The 21,515-nt window shown below is 39.4% G+C and overlaps 1 protein-coding gene across 1 annotated transcript in view; it reads right to left on the reverse strand.

The window, feature by feature from the left end:
• Positions 1 to 339: 339 nt before the first annotated feature.
• CENPF (centromere protein F) overlaps positions 340 to 21,515 on the reverse strand; it is a 57,074-nt gene continuing 35,898 nt past the window's right edge. The window contains exons 13-20 of the mRNA XM_030936685.1: positions 17,579 to 20,422; positions 16,144 to 16,296; positions 13,106 to 13,282; positions 11,956 to 12,117; positions 9,534 to 9,696; positions 7,525 to 8,001; positions 5,914 to 6,092; positions 340 to 1,318 (exon numbers count right to left, since the gene is read on the reverse strand). Coding sequence (XP_030792545.1) covers positions 1,115 to 1,318; positions 5,914 to 6,092; positions 7,525 to 8,001; positions 9,534 to 9,696; positions 11,956 to 12,117; positions 13,106 to 13,282; positions 16,144 to 16,296; positions 17,579 to 20,422 — 4,359 coding nt within the window. The 3' untranslated portion in view covers positions 340 to 1,114. The remainder of the gene's footprint in view (positions 1,319 to 5,913; positions 6,093 to 7,524; positions 8,002 to 9,533; positions 9,697 to 11,955; positions 12,118 to 13,105; positions 13,283 to 16,143; positions 16,297 to 17,578; positions 20,423 to 21,515) is intronic.

A 21,515-nucleotide genomic window follows, 5' to 3' on the forward strand; every position in this document is an offset into this window, starting at 1 on the left:
GTGTTTTTGGATCTGACATGGCTCATAATGCCTGCATGCTTTCAAAACTCTGTTATCATCAATAAGTAAGCTAGGAAACACGACATACCTGTATCCTTGATGATGTGGTTTAATGGGGACACAGAATGTAGGAGGCACTGGGCTGGACGTCTTATATTCCCACATACTCCTTATGACCCATATTCCAAATTGTGTCTTTTAATACAACTAAATATGCTAGGATCGTTTGTTTAAAGATCTGTATCATTCGTTCAAACATTTTTACTTGTATAAGAGGCTGTTGTAGTTAGCAAGAAATAGTACCAATATTCGTAATACCTTTACACTTAGGAATCACTCTTACAGAAAACAAAGGTGACTATTTTATTAGAAAACAAAGGCTACATGTTAATACATCACCAGATACGAGAATGCATACCAAAGAGCTGTAAAAAATTGGTCTAAAAACAGAAAAAAGCACAATGACAGACACATGGTATAGCACACCTCTAGGAACGCTGCAGCCCTAATTGGAAATAAATACATACCCACACACACATATGTACAGGTTACATAAGCAAAGATGTCTAAAACAGATTGCAAGAGAAAGATAAACACTCCTACATGTATATGTGTGCATGTTTTCCTTAAAAACATGTAACACGCTTTTCCTTCATTTTACTCAGCTCTGAGAAATTCCTGATCCAAAACTATTCCATGCCTAATACTACAGATACAATATCATAAAGCAAAAGTCTACATTTTCCTAGGAGCTGTTAATTGGAAGTATAAAATGTGTTCTGCATTTTTTTAGTGTAAAATCCACATACAAAGACATTGTTATATAGTGCTTGTCATTTTAATTGTAACATATTACCAAAAAGCTTTATACACATAGCTTTATACTATTTACACTACAGTAGAGGAATGTCAATGCTAATAGGTGATCAGTGCTTCCAAACTTTTTCAATACTTACACATGGGAGATCTAAACAGTACAATATATTCAAGACTTCTAAGGAATTGTTTTCTCCTCACTGATAAAGCTCTCCCTGGCTAAAGAAAAGTCCTGTAGGCACAGCCTTATCTATTCAATGACTGGCGCCTCCCAGGGGTACCGACACACAAAGTGTCTTCACTGGACCTTACAGTTCTCACTGCCCTTGGGCTCCAGTCCAGCTTTGGGGTTGGGGGCGAGTCGGCCTCGCTTGACCCTCAGGCCCTCTCTGGGGCTGTCAGTCGGACTTCTCGCAGGAAGATTATTGACCGGGAGAGATTTCGTGGTGGGTTCTCGGAGGATGGTGTCTGAATCCACTGGGCTCTGCTGAGCAACCTTGACCTGCAATACAAACATCTCTGTTAGAGGTTCAATCACACTCACATTTCCACAACATGAAAAATAAAGCACTATGTCACTAAGTTTTAAATTAAGTTCTTCTTCTCTAGGAGTTATATATAATTGTAGTATTTCCTCTTCCCTGAGAACAGGCCCCACCTAAAAGACAAGTCAGGAGGATATCAGGGACAATCTCTAACTAAAGTCATCAGACTTCCCATGGCACCTCTAATGGCAAAGACTATGCCCTATTTACCTACGTATCTCTAGTGCCCACAACATGCTTGACCACATGGTACACGTCTAATGAATTCCTAAGTGAAAAACCTGCCTCCGTTGTCCTAACTAGCCATTCCTGTGGTTTAAAACAAGTATAACCCAAATGAGTAATACTACCTCCACAGGGTGGAAAATTTTAAAATGACTGAGGACCTGTTCAGGGTATTTTAATCATTCTCCCTTTGTGGCTGGTTGTTTCCATATTGAATTTGGACTAGAGTAGAAAGACAGCTATCTCACAATAAAGTCCAGAAGAATAAATCCCCTCTCAAACATCCTGCCTTTTAAGAGAAAAAGATATCTCAGAAAATTTGAGACTTTAAGTAGATGAGAGGGTGAGGTAACTGGTGAGCTGGTGAGTGAAGACTTTTTGAAATTGGGTCAGGCTTAGTGGCTCACATCTATAATCCCAGCTACTCAGGAGGCTGAGGAAGGAGGATCGCTTGAGCCCAGGAGTTTGAGGCTACAGTGAGCTGCAATAGTGACACTGCACTCCAGCCTGGGGGACACAGCAAGATTTAAAAAAACAAACAAAACAAAAAAATGAAATTTATATAGTAGTGAAAAAAGATACAGGGTCAAAAAAGAGAAAAAAGAGCAAGAAAAATGAAGTATAGGAAAGTTTCACCTAACCAAAGTTAAAGGCAAGAGTGGAAGATTCAAATAGGAAGATTTTTCAAAGAGAAAGGAGAAGGGCCTCTTGCATAATGGACACAAGGATCTGTGTCCAGCACAGACGCTGAGAAGTAACTACGTGACAGACACTCCCTCAGCAACTGACTTCCAGGGATCTCCTTCTGATGCAAGAAGAAAAGGGAATGAAAATTATTTTCCCATTTATATTCTTTCCATAGGAAGCATGTGGTTTGAAAAAAGGAGTTAAATACTTTTCATTACATGAAACATAGTAAATCCGGCCAACAGATCAAATCCCAGGAAAGCTCACTTCTCCCTCAGAGTGTGTCCAGGACACTGAAAAGACACAGCCTTGGAAGGTCAGGACTTCATGGAAAATTACCATCCATGGAAAGTTGAAGGAAAAAAATAAAACAGAGTTTTGCTGGTACTTTTTTTTTTTTTTTTAAAGAGAAATAGTGATTCCAAAGACAAGGTTTCCCTGGAACCCACCAGATGTACAAGAAACAAATCTGTAGGTTTGCCATTTAAAAAGAGAAAAAGAGACAGATACCCCATAGGAAATAGAAAGTTTGGGCCTGTAAGACTCTTTATCCCAATCAAATGGCTAATGTCCACTCTTTTTGGCTTCTCCCCTCTAGACTCAATTTCTGATACTAAATTGAAGACACTGTAGTTGTGATCAGAATTTAAACTGTGGATTTGACTCTCCTGTTGGTTAGTTAACTTCAGAATGGTCTCTAACCAGACAAAGTTAAATTCACCAAGTATTTAATTTATTAAGATAGTACATCCTCCTAGAATAACACAAAAGAGGAAAAAAAATAGTGCATGCATGCATACTCTAATTGTCTTATAAATGATTCTGCAATTGTAATAGGGAGAGGGCAAATATGCAGATAGTTCAGTGAAAATGACCCTCACAAGTAGGAAAAAAATGCAAGACCCCCACAAAACTAACATCCACCATCCATGATGGGCTCTACAGCTTACTAGCCGGTCCTCCGGAACTGATCGCAAAGCCCAGGTTCAGGAGATCAGGTCTACAATTGCTGTCTCCCTTGTTCCCAACAAACGGGGGGTTCCTGAGCTTATCCATCCCAGTGACATAATAGAGAATGATCCTTACCTAATGTGCATTTTGCCCATTTTTTCCCCTTTGAACTTGTCAGATGTCACTAAAGGTCTTGCTAAATGACCTAGGAAACTGTCTCTCATCACCCAGCCAGTTACCTCAAAGGAGAACTCACAACCCTGAGTTTCTAAGCAACTGCTTTGGGAAATAATACCTTGTTCTAGATTTTTCAAACTAAGTGATGAAATACGTTTAAAAGATGAGGCAGCAAGCATTTTACAGGGCGACTCAGAGAAGGCTGAATTAAATTAAAAATTACTGGGCTAGGTTTTGAAGAGTTTGAATCTAATCATGAAGTCTCTTACAACTGCTCTCAAAAGGCCCCCCTCCACTTTTGCAAGTGCACAACATTGCTTAGCAATTCATAACTGCTGGTGCCTACTGAACAGCATGTAGCTAATGCACTGAACAAAATCTACAGAAACCATGGTTACTACTCCCTACTCAGCAAATTCAACAGGAGTGAGGAGAGCAGGCCCCCTAGCGTGCAAAGCTCTTTTTCCTAGATAGTAAGTCTGAAGGCCACATGCAAACTGCTTTCATCCTCAGTTCTTCACAAAAGAAAAAAAAATGACTCGTGATGATTTCATAAGACCATTTCCTAGCATGCCTTTATAAACATCTATTAATGCAATCACTTCAGGACATTCACAGTTCCATTCATTCATTCATTGAGTATTTGTTGAATCTCAGACACTGCATTAGACATAAACTATAGATGTAATCAGTAACCTCACAGAACTCAGATTGTAAATCAGAACACAGATACTTAAACAAGAGATTACAATAAAGTGAGTTACCTAAAAAGAGTGGAGGCACAGAGTACCAGCTGTATGTCATGGTTTTCTGTTCCAAGAGAGTAGGACAAATACTTCATTTGATCTCCATAAGTGTGAGACAACAGGAATGGATGTTACTTTTTACTGAGGTTTGGGAAAGGGTGGCTCCCAGTTACCCTTCTAAGAAAATGGTATGGCCCATATCAGGACCCTAAACCTGACTCCTCCTGTATCCAGTATCCAGTAGATATCTTGTAGTTGGCAGCTTTGGACAAGTTTGGTAGCTCCACTGTTTAGAGACACTAGTTGCTTAAAGGAGAAGCTGTTCTCATGTTCATTGGAAAGTCAGTACATTCAGTATATTAAATATATATTCTCCAGTATATACTTCAGTATTTTGTTGTTGGCAGCATGCAAAAATTAAATCCAAACGTGAGTGAGAGAGAGAATTTGGTAGGGGAGGGGAGAAAAAATTGCAGAAAATGGTAGAATATTTCTAATAAGAGTAACAAATGGGTCCACTTCAGTGAAAGAAAATCTCAGATCATTCTTCTTCATACTTGAATAAAAACTTTATTATAATGTATATTATGAACAAATTCATTACTAAGTATAACTCCTTAATGCTTATAGCTCTTATACATCAACAAAAATAAATTTGCAAATCTGTTGTTGTGATGTTCAGATTAAGAAATCTAAATATATTATACTCTTTAGATCGCCCACATGTAACCACCAATGTGTTCATATTTGGTATCCCAAATCCTAAGAACATGTTTGCTCACTTAGGAATTATCACATTACACAAATAGGGGTTATTACACTTTCAAAGCTTTGTTTTCTGGCTCAAGGTTATCAGATCGCATACTTGATCAAACTCTGACAAGTGAGCAATCAAGGTAAAATCACAGACTGTTCAAACTCTTTGAAGCTATTCCAGCAACTTGCAAAAATATTCCTAGTCCCCAGTCTGACAAACACTGGTATCGTAGAAAGATCAAGACTGTGGAGTTGAGAGGAAGCAGGGGTTCACACTGGGAGGTTAAATCTTTATGAGCCTCACGATCTTCACTCTTTTATAATACCACTTACTGTGAGAGTTCAATAAAATGAGAAAGATAAATACAATGCATATACTATGCATACTTAAATGGTAGCTGCTGGTATGGATCATAGTAACAGGAATAAAGATCTGTTAAGCAAATATTCTCTATGCTCTACATAACATCTTCTGGGACGTTGTAGGGTGCACAGAGGTCACTAAGATCCTGTTGTATCCTCAACAATCAAAATAGAGAAAGAAATCCATAAACAGAGTTCCTTTCGTTAGATATCTATTGAAATATGTGCTTCCTTTTTTAAAATAAAGGATTAATAAAAACAATAAAAAAATTCACAGCTGGGGGCAGATAAGTGAGAGTAAAGTTTGAAACTAATACCAGTGGCAAAAAGGAAAATTACCTCTTCAAATCCTTCATCAGTAACACCTGAAACTTTCTTAGAAATCCAGTGAGTTTTTAATGTAACAATGCCATTTTCCATCAAACTACGTATAAATGGCCTGTTGACTCAAGGATGAGATCATGTACCCTGATACTGTAATGCTCACCCGGTCACTTGCTCACTACTGACTGACTTACACCACACCAAGAAGGTCAGACTTTTTGAAAGGGCTCCTGAATCAGGGAGTACAGTGTCCAATCCTCACCCAGGTAATCACTGCAATTTTCTGGATCTCAAACAGTAGAGGGATGTTGATGGTAGTTTACCTTTTGTGATCTGCTGCCACCAGCTGTTGGTTTGGAGGACTCTGCAAGATTTTCTTTGCCGAGACTCAGTGGGGATAGCGCTAACTTCTGTGCAGCCAGGCGGGGGCTGGTCCGGGTTGCCATGGTTGTTCTCCGCAGGATATATGGGCTAGTCTTTCCTGTCGGGATGTCAGCAAACCCTAAGGGCAAAAAAGCTAACTGTCAGCGCTGCTAGGTCCAATTCTATCTACAATGGAAAAGATATTCATTAGGTGGTTTTAACAAGGATAGTGTAAACTCCAAAAAATACTTTGTCCTAGCCACTTTGGTCAATGGACTACACTTCACAGTTGCTCTGGGAGTCACCAAATTGAATCAAGTAACTAACAGGTTTTCTCTTATTAGAAACATAGAAAATAACAATGGGAGAAGAAGGGGAAAATAATACTACACAGAAAAAGTTTTTTCTGCTTCTATCTTCTACATGGATGTTTTACTTTACATTTTTCTAAGATCTAAAGAATGCCAGCAGGCCTTATTGTAAAATTGGGTTGGGGGAAAAAGGGCAGTACAATGGAAAAATAAAATATATATATAAAAGAAAGGCAAGTGCTTGTTTAAAGGGGGAAAGTGTAAAATGGTAACAGCTACTTCAGGCGAGCACTCTCATGTAGGTGGGAGGAGAGAAACCTTCCTAAAGGTGATTTCACAGTCACTCACGTGGTCTCTTTCCATAGAAGGAAGTGACGTGACTTTTGATGACCCAGGAAAGAAAGTCAATCCCAGGGATACTAAGAGTTAATGTATCAACACACACTCCAGAACTGCATTCAGGGCTAACTAAAGCAGCATTTGATTTTGTTTTTCACACTTTAACTACATATAAAAATTACCAGTGAGAGATAGATAACTATTTTGGGGCTAGAGTTACTCAGAACAATGCTTTTCAAACCATCTCTGGCAAAGAATCAGTTTAGATATTTGGGGGCGGAGGGGGGTGAAAGAATTTCCAATCTGCTGTGGAATAGTATTTTTGTATAATATAATGAGAACAAATCAATAGAAAAAATGATCTGTGCTTGGATGTTACAAAAATATCAAGTTGCTATAAAAATTTCTAAAGTCCTACTTAATTACAATACATTGTTTCAGTCAGGAACCAATAACAAACAGTTCCTAGACTGGCACCAGTCCTTGGGCCAGACTTGGGAGAAAACCAAGTTTAAAAAAACAAAACAAAGTGTAGTCAGTGGCTCCAGCCAGGCGGCCAGCATCACAGGGTGGACCCTCCAGCTCACCTGCTAGCTAGGTCAGACATGACCAAAGGGTAGGAAACCCTGAAGGGCGTCCTTGATTTAATGATTTTTTTCAGCATTCAAATAACAAATTCTAAACAGATTTTAGACAGTCATTTTACCAATCTACCAGCTCTTTTGTTAATACGACACAAATAATGAGATCCCAGAGGAAAATATATGCCTCATCCATTTAAAAGCAGACTATTGTTTATGAACATCAATGAGATTATTGCACAATAATGTAAAAAAGCAAATACTTTTGTCTTTTTATATGTGAACCATTATACGGAATTTCAAAAGAACACAAATAATTTTGTTTTAAAATTAGGCATACCTTTCTTTACAACTTCTGGAAGTCCCTCTGGCTCAAACTCAGTACCTTCTGTGTCTTCTGCAGGGTGAATACCACTCATGACTGCTTTCTTGCTTTTTTTAGAAAAGGTCTCTGAGGTAGAAGGTGTTGGTCCTCTACCATTCTCCCACATCCCACTGGACCTTTGCCTCTTGCCTGAAGCTTTTTTCTGGCCAGATGATAACCTCTTTTCAGCAGCAGAAAGGATTGGAGATGGTCCTGGAACAACTGGGTCTAGCAGAGGAGACCCTCGGGAATCTGGTTTAGATTGCTGTGAACAGAGATGGGCCACTTGTGTCTCTAACATCTCTTTAGCTTTCTCTAACTTTTCATGGCTTATAAGCAAGGAACAGTACTTATCCAAGTATTCGTCTGCCTCCTTGGTTTTTTCTTCAAGAGCCTCTTTCAGTTCTTTGATCTCAGTTGTTAATTCATCGACCTTGGTACCCACAACAGTACCTGTCCAAAGTAAAGCAACACATCATGTGTGACTTGACGCTTCTCTAGTTAACAATGGGCATCGTGAAGCAGACAATCTTAGACGTGTTCTTTCTTTGATTTTTTTTGAAGGGGTAGGGGAGATATAACAGTATATGTTCTTATAGTTCAAACAACTTTTGTTTGGGAGGTATCATATCACATCAAGGTAGATATTCTAGTCCTGTGACATTCCTTGGGACAGCTTAAATAAAACCCACCAAAATCTCAAACTCGTATTTCAGTAAACTCACTAAACCTTCTTGTAGCGCCAGTTATGTGCAATTAAATAAATCCATTTTTTACATCCTTATTTTCCCCAGTCCATTCTGTCTACCATAAGTGGGTGAACAGAAATCAGTAAAGATTATGAAGCTTCTGTTGTATGGCTTTGGGAGACAAGATTCTAACAAATGATCAGGCAAATTCCAAAAAACCTCTGAAAGTATTTGAAGACAAGGCAGGGTCTGACGAACAAGGGTTTAGGGGAACACTATAAAGGTGGGAATCTTGGTCAACTTGTAGCTGCCATGGGTGTTATTAAATCCATTAGAAAAATCCCCTGAAGCCCCAATCTACCCTGAGCACTGTTTCCAACAGGGAAGACTGTTGACCCACACCCTGCCACGCTACAGACCAGGGAAGCCAGTCAGATTATGCTTGTCATCATCTATCCATACAGTAAGCACATGGCAATCCAGGGGCATAAGTGGATAAAAGTGACAATGAGAGTTATCATTTCTTTCCTTTTCTATTTTCCCACACAACTAAAAATATGCCTCCCACCCTCACCCGTTCCCTTTAGTTGACCCATACAACAGACTGAGGATAACCAGAATCAGCTATTTATAAATTACCAAAGCCAACTCTGATGCCAATCTATTGACAAAGAAACCACGCAACTGAACATCAACATGAAAAACTCTTCTTAGAATGGCTCATGAGCAAAAGGTACCACCATGTTTTTTTTGCATGTTTTATAGAACAGAAGATTCGATAATTCTATTTCAAAATGGCTTCATTCGGGTCAGGCATGGTGGCTCCTGCCTGTAATCCCAGCACTTTGGGAGGCCGAGGTGGGCAGATTGCTTGAGCCTAGAAATTCAAGACCAGCCTGGGCAACATGAAAAAACCTTGTCTCTACAAAAAATAAAAAAATTAGTCGGGCGTGGTGGCGCCTGCCTACATAGCTCCAGCTACTCGGGAGGCTGAGGTGAGAGGATCCCTTGGAGGTTGAGGCTGCAATGAGCCATAATGGCACCACTGTACTCCCGTCTGGGTGACACAGCAAGACCCTGTCTTAAAACCAAAACAAAAAAAGGCTTCATTCTGAGTTCTATAATGATCCCAAGATAAGCACAAAATTCAGAAATTGGAAAATGGATTAATGGTAAAAAATCAGCACTCAGTAATAGAGCACAGCACTAAAAATAGTTCCTAAGCACGCACACCATGTGTTATTCCACTATTGGAAAAGAGTGCTGGCTAGCTGATGTGCCCCAGTTAACACCCACCTATTTTCTGCTTCTCCTGTGCAGCTTGAAGTTTAGACAGTTCTTTCTGCAATATCTCCTTTTCCTCTTCCAGTTGTTTACAGGATTTGATCAACAACTTTATTTTCCCCTGGGCACGTTCATTTTCCTTCTTCAACTGATTTACATATTTTAGATTGTCCATCTACAAAATGAAAGTAATTCCATTTAAAAACTTGAATTTCTTTTTATAAGTATATGGAAAAATAATTATGAGATATAAGATTCATATACTGTAAATTTAAGAATTATTAGATTCAATACAAAACATCTAAAGATGCACAAAACCATTCACCTTCTCTACTCAGTTTCCTAAGTCTCCCCAGTTGAGAATGTGGTTTTGTCATTCTCTTTCTTAGTATCACAAGTATAAACTATGGTTCCTGAGATGTCTATACTAAGTGCCCACTATGTCTGTATTTATCCAGTGGGAATCACACTGGATTACTGGGCAGGCAGACAAGGAACACTTTCTTGGTGAGTCCAAAATTCTCAATGAGAGAATTGTGTTCCCATTTCTAATTGCACTGTTACAGTTTCAACACCTGCCTTGGTATTTGTTTTAGCTATACCACGTGAAGGCCAAATGATATTAGAGCTCACTATACAAATTTAAATTGTATTATGGCTCAAGTAGAAAGACAATGGAATGATGGGAGAATTGTGTCCTCATATACTTCTCAGTGGTACAAGTTCATATTCTTATTCACAATTCCCAAATCAAAAAAAGAGCTATGAAAATGATTTAGAGGCAAAACCCAACCTGAACAGATATAAAGGTGTTTACAGTCTTTATTAATTCATTTATTTATTTTTAAGACAAGATCTCCCTCTGTCACCCAGACTGGAGTGCAGTGGCACCATCATGGCTCACTGCATGACCTCCTGGGCTCAAGCAATCCTCCCACTTCAGTCTCCCACGTATCTGGGACTATAGGTACGTGCTATCACCACCACTTTTTTTTTTTCTTTTAGAGATGGGGTCTCACTATGTTGCCCAGGCTGGTCTCAAATTCCTGGCCTCAAGTGATCCTCCTGCCCTGGCCCCACAGAGTGCTGGGATTCTAGGCATGAGTCATCACACCTGGCCCAGTATGTATAGCCTCTATTTATCCTGCCTCATGAGACTATCCACACATTTTGCTGCAGAAATATGAATTTGATTATGCAATATTATAGCAGATCCCACTGGGATATTATATATGGCATATGCATTATATTATGTAATATATTTTAAAATGCAGAATTCTAAAACCATCTGATATGGCATCATGAATTTCCAAAGGACGACCAAACAGCAGCTGGAGGAGGAAGGGGAATGGGGATGGGGGATGGAGAAGAACCCAGTATCATATTCGTATGCAAGTAGTTGTTAGAGCTTGGATCTCATCTTTGTATACTTCATCTTGAAATTATTTATTAGTAATGATGCAGTAAACCTTACCCTTTCAGAACTCGCTACTTCTGATTCCAATCACAAATGAATTAAGACCCATTTAATTCTATTTCAACAGTGCTACTTATTTCCTTTATTAAGCCCAGCATCTCATTTTGTACCAGAAGAACATCATTAATTATTAACGTGATTTTGAATTTTACTACTTTGTATTTAATTGGTAAATTTCCTTTACCTTGATAGTTGTATGAGAGCCATAAACATAATAAATTTATACCTAGTTTTCTGTTTGTATATATTCAATTAATGTCAAAATTTAAAAAATATAATCGTCTTCTAAGTAAAACCTTTGCTGGAAGATATTTATTACCCAGGTTCACTATTACACACTGTGGGTATTCATCTTACAAAAAATATCTATAGGAATCAAAACACCTCCTTTTCCAGGTAGAATTATAGTGGTACCATCTTGAGACTAGCAATCCCGAGATTAGGGTTCACCTTCACTCTTCCTTAAAAAAAAAAAAAACTCTATGATCCTTGCATGAAGAGGAAGAGAAAAATATCCACACATGTCTGCCTGACCAAGGTGCTCTGTCACACTTTGATCTCCCCATAAGCCACAGGAGGGTGAGTATTGTGACAGTGAAGTTGGAAGACAGCTCGTTCAAGACTTTGGAATTGCCCATCAGACTGTTTTCTATAGCTTAAGAGGCCTGCCCTCATCTGCTGTGTGGCTGGATCTTCAAATTTATCTCAAGAAGTCTTTAACATCCTCTAGTTTGAGAGGATGCATGAGGCAATGGATAGCTTATTCAAGCTATGAGACTGTAGATCACCCACTGATTTTTTTTAAGATAACTCAGCAGGGAACTGATGAATGACATCATTTTTGACTACCAAAAACTTTCATAAAATAAAAATGAAAACATTTAATGCAATACCATTAAAATCACTACCACCTGTATAAACCATTCGAAATCATGAAGCAAAGGAAAGTGAACACACCTTGGTTTTCTTCAATTCCTCCAAAACCTGAGTAGTAGCTTTCAATGAATTATTGAGCTCTTCTTTACTAGACTTTAAAAGGTCCATCTCCAACTTCTGTGAACTGAGACATTCTTCTTTAGAAGTCAATTTCTCTCGATATGTATGGATTTCTATTTCATACTAGAGCAAAACAAACGAACAAAAAAAAAAAACAAAACGTTACTTTAGCCAGGAGGCACAGCCAAAAAAAAAAAAATGGTAAGAAAAACAAAAAACGGCCGGGCGCAGTGGCTCACGCCTGTAATCCTAGCGCTTTGGGAGGCCGAGGCGGGCAAATCACGAGGTCAGGAGTTCAAGACTAGCCTGGCCAACACGGTGAAACCCCATCTCTACTAAAAATACAGAAATTAGCTGGGCGTGGTGGCGGGCGCCTGTAATCCCAGCTACTCGGGAGGCTAAGACAGGAGAATTGCTTGAACCCAGGAGGCGGAGGCTACAGTGGGCCAAGATTGTGCCATTGCACTGTAGCCTGGGCGACAGAGGGAGACTCAGTCTCAAAAAAAAAAAAAAAAGAAAAACAAAAAGAAAAACAACAAAAAAACCCTGCCTTTCCAAGGACTATTTCGACTTTGCAACTCTATTATTCTACTCCAAAATGGAAATAATACCTTTTTAAAAAATCAACTGGGCCGGGCACTATGGCTCAAGCCTGTAATCCCAGCACTTTGGGAGGCCGAGGCAGGCGGATCACGAGGTCAGGAGATCGAGACCATCCTGGCTAACATGGTGAAACCCCATCTTTACTAAAAATACAAAAAATTAGCCGGGCGTGGTGGCAGGCGCCTGTAGTCCCACCTACTCGGGAGGCTGAGGCAGGAGAATGGTGTGAACCCGGGAGGCAGTTTGCAGTGAGTCGAGATCATGCCACTGCACTCCATCCTGGGCAATAGAGCGAGACTCCATCTCAAAAAAAAAAAAAAAAAAAAAAATCAACTGATAAACTAAAAGAGAGACCCGGGGAAAAGATTGTGAAGTTAATATGAGACCTTTTATAAGATTATATGGCACAGTAATAACCCAGAATATTGACTTTTTTTTGGGGGGGGGGAAGCCTTACCATGATCAATACACTCTCCAGCTCCCCCAGTAACCAAACCCCACATTTCACCTGTTTGTTTGTTTCCAAAAGCAAAGCCTGATGTTTCTTTTCAGTTTCATGAAGCCGTAGCTGGTATTCAGCTATTTCCTCTCTCACTTTCCCTTCCTTTTCCACCTGGTCCTTGTGCATGCAATCCAGGCTCTTCTTCAATTCACTATTTTCTAGTGTGAGCTCCTTCAATTGATCCTACCCAGAAAAATAATAATGAAATCATAATAGCACTTCCTCACAATTAAGAACCTGGAAATATTTTTAGGAAATAATGAGCACTGTGTGGAAAAAAAATTGTTTATGGGCAAGATAAAATCTGTACAGAATAGTGTTATAATTCTTAGCAATGTATTCACTTTTAATTGTGACTTCACCTCCAATGACACTTTCCTCTGCTCCAGCCCAACCACCTCGCTAGGTCATATCCAGAGACCACAGAAACCCTGAAACCTTGAATTCAAATAAACCACTCTGGGACCACACCTTCCAATGCTTCCAGCCTTGTTTATTAAAGTACTTCCATTGCAATAATTCTTGACCTCATCAACAGAACCACTACCATCTTCATAGCAAATCCCCTCTGGCCTTGCATTTTCTTCCTTGACCAACTTAGACCCCAGTTCTGTCACTAAAAGAATTTCTTTCCAAATATCTCCAATCTTCTGTCCCATCCCTTCACTGTGAAGAACTGGCCAGACTCCAACCCTGGAAGCATTTGTCTTCTCCATGCCTGACCCCAAGTAGCTGTCTCTGTATGTTTCTGTATGTGTGGTGTCTACTTCCTCATCTTCAATTATTCAACCTGCTCCAATCGATTCGTCCCAGCTTTTCCTAAAAAAGCTTTTCATGGCATCATCAACCTCCATGCTGCAAATTAAAGGCACACTCTTCTGAGCTCATCTCAATCAACCTCTAAGTAGTATCTGGGGCTGCTGACCACTCCTTCCTTTTTTTGTTGTTGTTGTTATTGTTGCCGTTGCTGTTGTTGTTGTTTGGTTGGTTAGTTTGGCTTAGTTTTCTTGAGACAGGGTCTCACTCTGTTGCCCAAGCTGGAGTGCAGTGGCACAATCATGGCTCGCTGCAGCCTCACTCTCCAGGGCTCAGGTGATCCCCCACCTCAGCCTCCCAAGAATGCACCACCACGTCTGGCTAATTTTTTTGTATTTTTTGTATAGACAGAGTTTTGCCATGTTGCCCAGACTGGTCTTGAACTTCTGGACTCAAGCTATTAGCCCACCTCAGCCTCCCAAAATGCTGGGATTACAGGCGTGAACCACTATACCCAGACACTCCCTCCCTCGAGACACTCCTTCCTCTTGATTTCCAGAACATGACACCTCCCTGGTTTGCCTCATCAAGCCTTCCCTCTGTTTTCTTTGCTGGCTCTTCTTCCTCCATCTCACCTTGTGTGCTAGAGTTCCTTCAGGCTAAGCCCTAAGCCACCTTCTCTTCTCCATCATTTTCTACCATTCCCATAATTTCTAAACACTCCCTATATGTTGAACTAGCCAAGTAAATATTCCCACCCCAAATCTTTCCTACCCTCTCCATACCCTTCCTACCCCTCCAATCTTTGTGCATGTCATTTTCCATCTGGCTCCAGCCACAATGGTTTACTTTCAATTTCTAAAAAAAATAAAAAGATCATTCTAGTCTCAGAGCTTTGACCACACTGCTCTCTAGACCTAGAAGGCTCCCCACTCTGCCTGTTCGTTGCCTAGCTGACTCGTCATCTTGCAGGTGACATCTGCTGACCACCCTATCTAAATCTGCTAACCACCCTATCTAAATTAGGTTGTTTCCTACCCTGATCCCCACATCCCAATTATTCCACAGCAAAGAATCTTATTTGTTTCATTTATAGTATTTATCTGCTTATGATTGTTACATGTTGCCTATTTCATGATTTAATATGTGTCTAGACTGTAAGCTGTACCAGTGCAGGAAATACAGGACAGTTACGGTTCAGCAGTCTATCCCCTGACCTTACTAGCACTTATTATTTACAGAATGAATAAATGAATGAATAAAGCCAATGCAAACTAACACACTCATATGTATGGGCCTGAGGCCAAACTACTCCTCTCAGTAGTGCTTATACATGAAATACAATAATGACGCACTTGGGAGACTCCCAAGCTACTCAACACCAAAAGAGATTTCAGCAGACGCAATACACAAATAGCATTCAGAGGAACTCCTTCCAGGCAGTATGGCCAGAATATTCTCTAAGTCCATTCCTGAGATTCAATGCCAAAACCTTTCCATTTTCATAAATACTATATTTAAAGAAAACAACAAATTTCTCCAACTCTTTATACAGAATATTACATATATCATTTCAAATTTCTGTCATTATTCAGGGTCGCAATCATGACTATCTTATTTTGCTGTTCTTTACTACTCAGGAATGAAGTTGCATGAGGACTAAACAGCTATAGGGAAGTTTATAATTTAATCAGGTATGACAAACAGGTTTCATTTCATCTGCCAGCTCTCCCTGCATGGTAGCAGCTACCCAGGACACAGTGTTAGGAGACTCAGAAGAAAGGGAGGGTATGAATTAGCAGTATCGGCTATGGAAATGGCATTGGGCAGTGGCAGCCCAAGTGCTATAGATGTGCCACATTAACCCTGCCTAAAACTGTGACTTTAGTTCTGTTACTCTGCTAGTTCTTAGCAGATCAATGAATGTGTTTCTAGCAACATTCTAGCCTGTAATCTCTGGCAAGCTAGGAAAGCAGATAAACTTGTTGAAAGCAGCATGAGATCTACTTCTGATGTGCATTAATGTGGTACAAGGGTCCTCTTCTATGAAAACGTATTTGGGCTCTGAGACAGATATTTTCATGTGTTCAGAGGCTTCTCACGACTCCTTGTGGGCTCATGATAGTGCTGGATGGTAGAGATTACTACAAATCTGATTGTGACATAAGCACAGGGTTATTTTTTTCAAGAGCTAAAAATAGGTAAACTACAGAAGGTCTTACAGAAACCAACAAGGAGAGTGCGCACAATGAATTAACACATCATAACATTTGTCACAAAAAACTTACTTTGCTGCTCTTTATTTCTTCCAACAGTAACTGTAACTCTCCAGTTAGCCTATTTTTCTCTCCACTGAGTTCTTCTTGCAGCTCTGCTGTTTTCTGTGCTATCTCATGCATTTCCCTCTGCAGCTCAGTTTCCTTTGCAGTCATTGTGTTTACCTGAAATTTCATCTTTCATTAGAATCTGCTTTTTGGTGGTGTGTTTTGATCAGATTAATCACTCTGATACAACATATCTGTGCCATTTATTAGCCTTCAATCATAAAATGGAAGCTGGCTAATGCCCCCTTTACTAATCCACTCAACTCAACATGCTCAAAACCTACTGGTAAGCTTACCTTTTCTTCCCAGAAAAGATTTAATAGAAGAATAGCAATAAGGGAAGGAATGACAAGGAAAGATAATGTTGCTAAGTCTTAAAATCTTTCACAAAGGTATTAATTTGAATCAAAGTTAAACATCAGAGATTATCATACCAGGCAGTATCTTAGTTTATCAGTTCTTAGATCTCTACTGATCCCCCAGTGCCATACTAATCTGCGAGAAACATGCTTATGATTAGTGAAAAACAGTTAAAAAGCTATTGTTTGCATTTGCCCCTTGAAGTGAAACAGCATGGTATGGTTTGTCTCATCATGTCTATACTAATTGCCATCTCTTGCAAGGTATACAAAACCCCGAAATTCTCAGAAAATACAGGGTGGAGATGAATTGCGTTTTCTAGATACTCCTTTTTTTCCTTTAATATTTGTTCAGCAAAAATTAAATGTGACAAAATCACTTTCCTAGATCACTAGGTAAGCTCACCGGGCCAAAACTTAATTTTTCTTTAATAATTGAGCCTCTTGATGGCAGATCTTCCCTTTAATCATCAACTAACACAGTAGAAGGCTGCACAAAGAAAAGGTATAAAAGAGGGACTGAAAGCACGAAATCCCCAAGACGCACCCCAGAAGCCATGAGTGCTCTGTTGGTTATAAATCTATCAGTATCTTTAAAAGTGCTTTGTCCCAAAGGCAAAAAAGACACAGTAAGGCAGGCAGATCCTTTCTGATCCTAGATAATGTCTGTTACACTCTCTATAGCAGTGTCTCAAGTGGGTATGGGGAGGCCAGTATTCTGATGTACTCTAAGAAAGGGAAATATAATTAGACCAAGGAACTGTGCATAAACCAAAGCTTTGCCCATATGTAGGTGCCACATTAAAAACCTGGTCCAATCCATGAACATGTCCCAAAGAATCAGCCAGAATAGTCACTACTGCCAGAGCCCACTCAATGTTTCTGCAATTCAAGACCCAGTAAACATAAAGCCTTTACAAAGTTTGGCCCAATATAGCAGACACTGTCTAGAAGTAAATATAATTCACAGTGTCTAGAAGTGAATATGGTTTCCTCCCTCATGACTACATATTTAAACATAAACAGATAGAGCCACTTACTTTTTCAACAAAGGACATTTTGTCCATTTTTGTCAATTCAAGCTCATTCTCTAGATTCTTGTAAGAACTCTGCAGCACTTCTAATGTGTCCTGCAAAGAGACATTTTTGGATTGTAGCACTTGGATCTTCTGCTCCAATTCCACTGTCAGATTTCCCAGTTCTAAGTTTTGCTTCTTCCAAAGTTGGTGCTCTCCTTCCACCTGGGATAGTCTAAAGACGAGCTGCTCCTGGTCTTGAATTTGATTTTTAAGTCTACTGATTTCTTCATCCTTCTTCTCTAGTTTCTGCTTGCCATCTTCTACTTCTTGAATGAGGCCATTCACTGAAGACTGCAAAACAATATTATTATTTTTGGCCTCATCAAGACCTTGTAGCAACTGAGCCTTCTCAAGTTCAAGACAATCTACTTGACTACTAAGATTCTGCTCTTTGGCCTTACAGGCCTCTTGGTCATTATGCAGGGCTGTCACTCTCTCATTGAGCTCTTTTAATTGTGTTTGAAGCATCTCCATGGCAGTGTTTGATTTTTCTTTCATCTGTACTTTCTCTTGCTCTTTTTCTCGCAAAATATTTTCAAATGACGAATTTATTATTTCTAATTCAGATATTCGTTCTTGTTCTTTTTGTAATTTGTTTGTCAGATTTTCTTTTTCTGACCTTATGGTAGCAAGATCTAATTCCAGCTCTCTCAGACTTCGGGTCATCCCTTCTATTTTTGCTTTTAGGGTCTCTACCTCTCCTTTGGAACTCTCTGCCTCAAGAGCTGCATGCTCTTGGTTTTTCCCGGCTATCTCTAGCTCTCTTTCAAGATTCTCCACTCTACTCTTGAGTAAATCTGCATGATGCTCACTTTCCTTCAGTTGTTCTAAGACACAGAGCTGCTTCTTTTCATCAGTTTCTAGGCGGGCTCTCAGCTTTTCAATGCTATTTCTCAGCTGATGTGCTTCCTCTACTGGTGGGTCTAGACTCTGTTCTGTGGCCTTCATAGTTTCTTGGTCACCACACAAGGCTGCTACTGCCTCATTTAACTCTTTTAACTGATTCTGAAGCATCTCCACTGCAGTTTTAGATTCTTCTTTGATCTGTATCTCCGCTTGCTCCTTTTCTTCTAATAGACTTTTAAATGAAGAGAGTAACTTGTCTAGTTCTGACGCTTGACCTTGTTTTTCTTGTATTTGTTTTGTCAGATTTTCTTTTTCAGACCTTAATGTGACAAGGTCTAATTCGAAAACTTTCAGGTTTCTGGCCATCTCTTCTATTTGTGTTTTTAGAGTCTCTACTTCTGCTTTGGAATTCTCGGCATCAAGAATCACTAGCTCCTGGTTTTCTTCTGACATCTGCAATTCCCTTTCAAGGTTCTCAACTTTATCCTTAAGTGAATCATTCTCCCGCTCGCGTTCTTTCAGTTTTTCTGCGACGTGCAGCTGCTTCCTTTCATCGGCCTCAATGCGAACTCTCAGTTTCTCGATGCCTCTTCTCAGCTGATGCACTTCCTCCTGTGTTGAGCTCAGCCTCAACGCGAACTCACCTTTCTCCACCAGCGCGGCCTCCAAGGCCTTGGAGATGTTCAGCTTTTCATAATCTGATTCATTCAGTCTGGTCTGCAGGCTTTCAGATTCCTTGACAAGCAATTCTTTCTCTTTATTCAGTTGTGCGATTTGGTTTTCCAGCTCACATTTTGTCAAAGACAGTGCCTGTGAGTCCTTTTCCAAACTCTGCAGCTTTTCCTGGAGATGAGTTTTATCTTTTAACAGCTCACTCACATCAGAGGACAAAGTCTGAAGGAGTTCTGTCTTTTCCTTCACCTCTGCCTCTGCCACCTGAATGCAATGGAGATACTCACTTCGATGAGACTCAAGCTCTTGTGTTTTCTCCTTCATTTTTTCAGACAACTGATCCAGTTCCATGGTTTTTTTTGACATAGTATCTAATTCTCCACGAAGCTGGTTTCTCTCACTTGTGACCACTGAGAGTTCTTCTTCAAGGCAGACAATAACCTTCTGCTTATTTTCATTATCTTTTTCTAAACATAGCTTCTCTGTTTGAACTATCTCTAAGTCAGCCTCCAGGGAGAGGGCTTGATGCTCAATGTTAGCTTTCACAGATCTGATCCTACTCAGCTCATTTTCTACATCAAGAAATCTCTCTTTCCAGCTGTCATTCACCTTGGCTACGTTATCGTCGATATCTTCATGTGATGATTTATCTGCACGCATTTCTAAGTTAGAATTGAGGCCTTCAGAACTTTCTACTCTCTGGAGTAACTCCTGGTTATCACAAGAAAAATATTCCAATTTTTCACTTAAATCTGAGTTTTCTTTCTTAAGCTCCCCAACTATTTTTTCTAATTCTATGCATGCTTCAATTTTGGTCATTAGTTGTACCTCCTGTAAATGGAGCTTTGAGTCTAATTCTTTCATTTCATTTAGCAAACTTTCAACTTTTCTGTCACGTTCCTCTATCACATGAAGTAATCTCAAATTTTCATTTGATGTCTCTTTTACCCGCAGTTGAAGATTTTGGATATTTTCCTGATTCCCCAGGAAATCCATAGGTACCGAAGCGTTAGCACCAGAAAATGACAATTCAGACATGCATTCTGAAGAGCCCTGGGTTTTGTCTTCTCCTGGAGTCTCATAACTGGTGTCTGGGTACTGTTCCCCAGAGCACTGTCCTGTGAGTTTCACTGCACCAGTCTCAGTTATTTTCTCAATGTCTAGATGGAGGTCCTGTTGAACACCTTTATCACAAATCTGATGAACATCATGCTTTGGTGTTCTGTCTGTAGTTTCTGAAGTATGTTCTTTTGATATGTCACAGCTCTCATTTCGGCCCTGAATAGCCTGTAATTATAATACAGAACAAGCATGCATTTTATTTTTCAAAAAGAATCAAAGTACAATAGACTTAGTTATTACTTTTTAGAAACTGCTGCATGGCCTCTGCTAAACACATCTCTTCAAGTGGTGTATTTCCCACTACATCTTCCTCTCTTCATTCAAATGTTCAACATAAATAAACATTCAGTAGGTGGCCCCTACGGGCAAGACACTGGGGTTAGGCATTTATCTTGAAGACAAACCGTTCAGCTCAATTACAATTTGTAATGTATTTAAATTTCATATTTTCTTCCTTGCTAAGAATATTCAAGTAGCCTGAATATGAAATCTCTTATTAAATAAGAGGCTAACAAAATGCTCGGTTTCCACCTTCAGTATTTATGATATTCTGTAATAAGGCAGTCAAGTTTCATAATCAGATTCCTAGTCCAAGGACTTAATCCCCAACCCTGCACTTACTATATATTATTGGACAAATTACATATTTGAGCCTCACTTTCCTCTCACCTGTAAACTGGGGATCTGCTGTTGTGCCTACTCCCTACTCCTGCCATCACCTCACCATGACCTGCCTTCTCTACCTCACAGAGATAGACAGAGGGAATCAAGTGCCATGCATACACTACAAAGCATTACTAATCCAGCTAGCAGGCTAGAAAGCACAAAGTTACAAGCAATTAAACAAACACGTATTCAATTTTTTAAAAGTCCTTTTAAATGACTTATACCAAATCATATTTTTGTACCATACTAAATTGTTAGAGAGAAAACTGTTGAGTAATACATAAAGAATCTCCTGTATTTAGTTCCATGACGATAACGCTGTAACATCAAAAATATTCTGAAAAGTGCTAGAGATTAAAAATTTACATCATATTACCATTCGTAAGTTCTTAAGTAAGTATACTTTATTAATGCACAAAGGGTGGAAACACACATTCTAAAGACTTTCTGACCCCATCATTTTCTCCAGACTTTAAAAACATCTTTAGTAATATTCTATATATCGCTAAGTAAATCTAATCACTATAGAAATTTATTCCTCAAATAAAGTTTACTCATTTTCCTCAAGTTCTGCTTTGTTTTGAAAACATTT

This window comes from Rhinopithecus roxellana, chromosome 8 (assembly GCF_007565055.1).
Source record: "Rhinopithecus roxellana isolate Shanxi Qingling chromosome 8, ASM756505v1, whole genome shotgun sequence".
Classification (NCBI taxonomy): Eukaryota; Metazoa; Chordata; class Mammalia; order Primates; family Cercopithecidae; genus Rhinopithecus; species Rhinopithecus roxellana.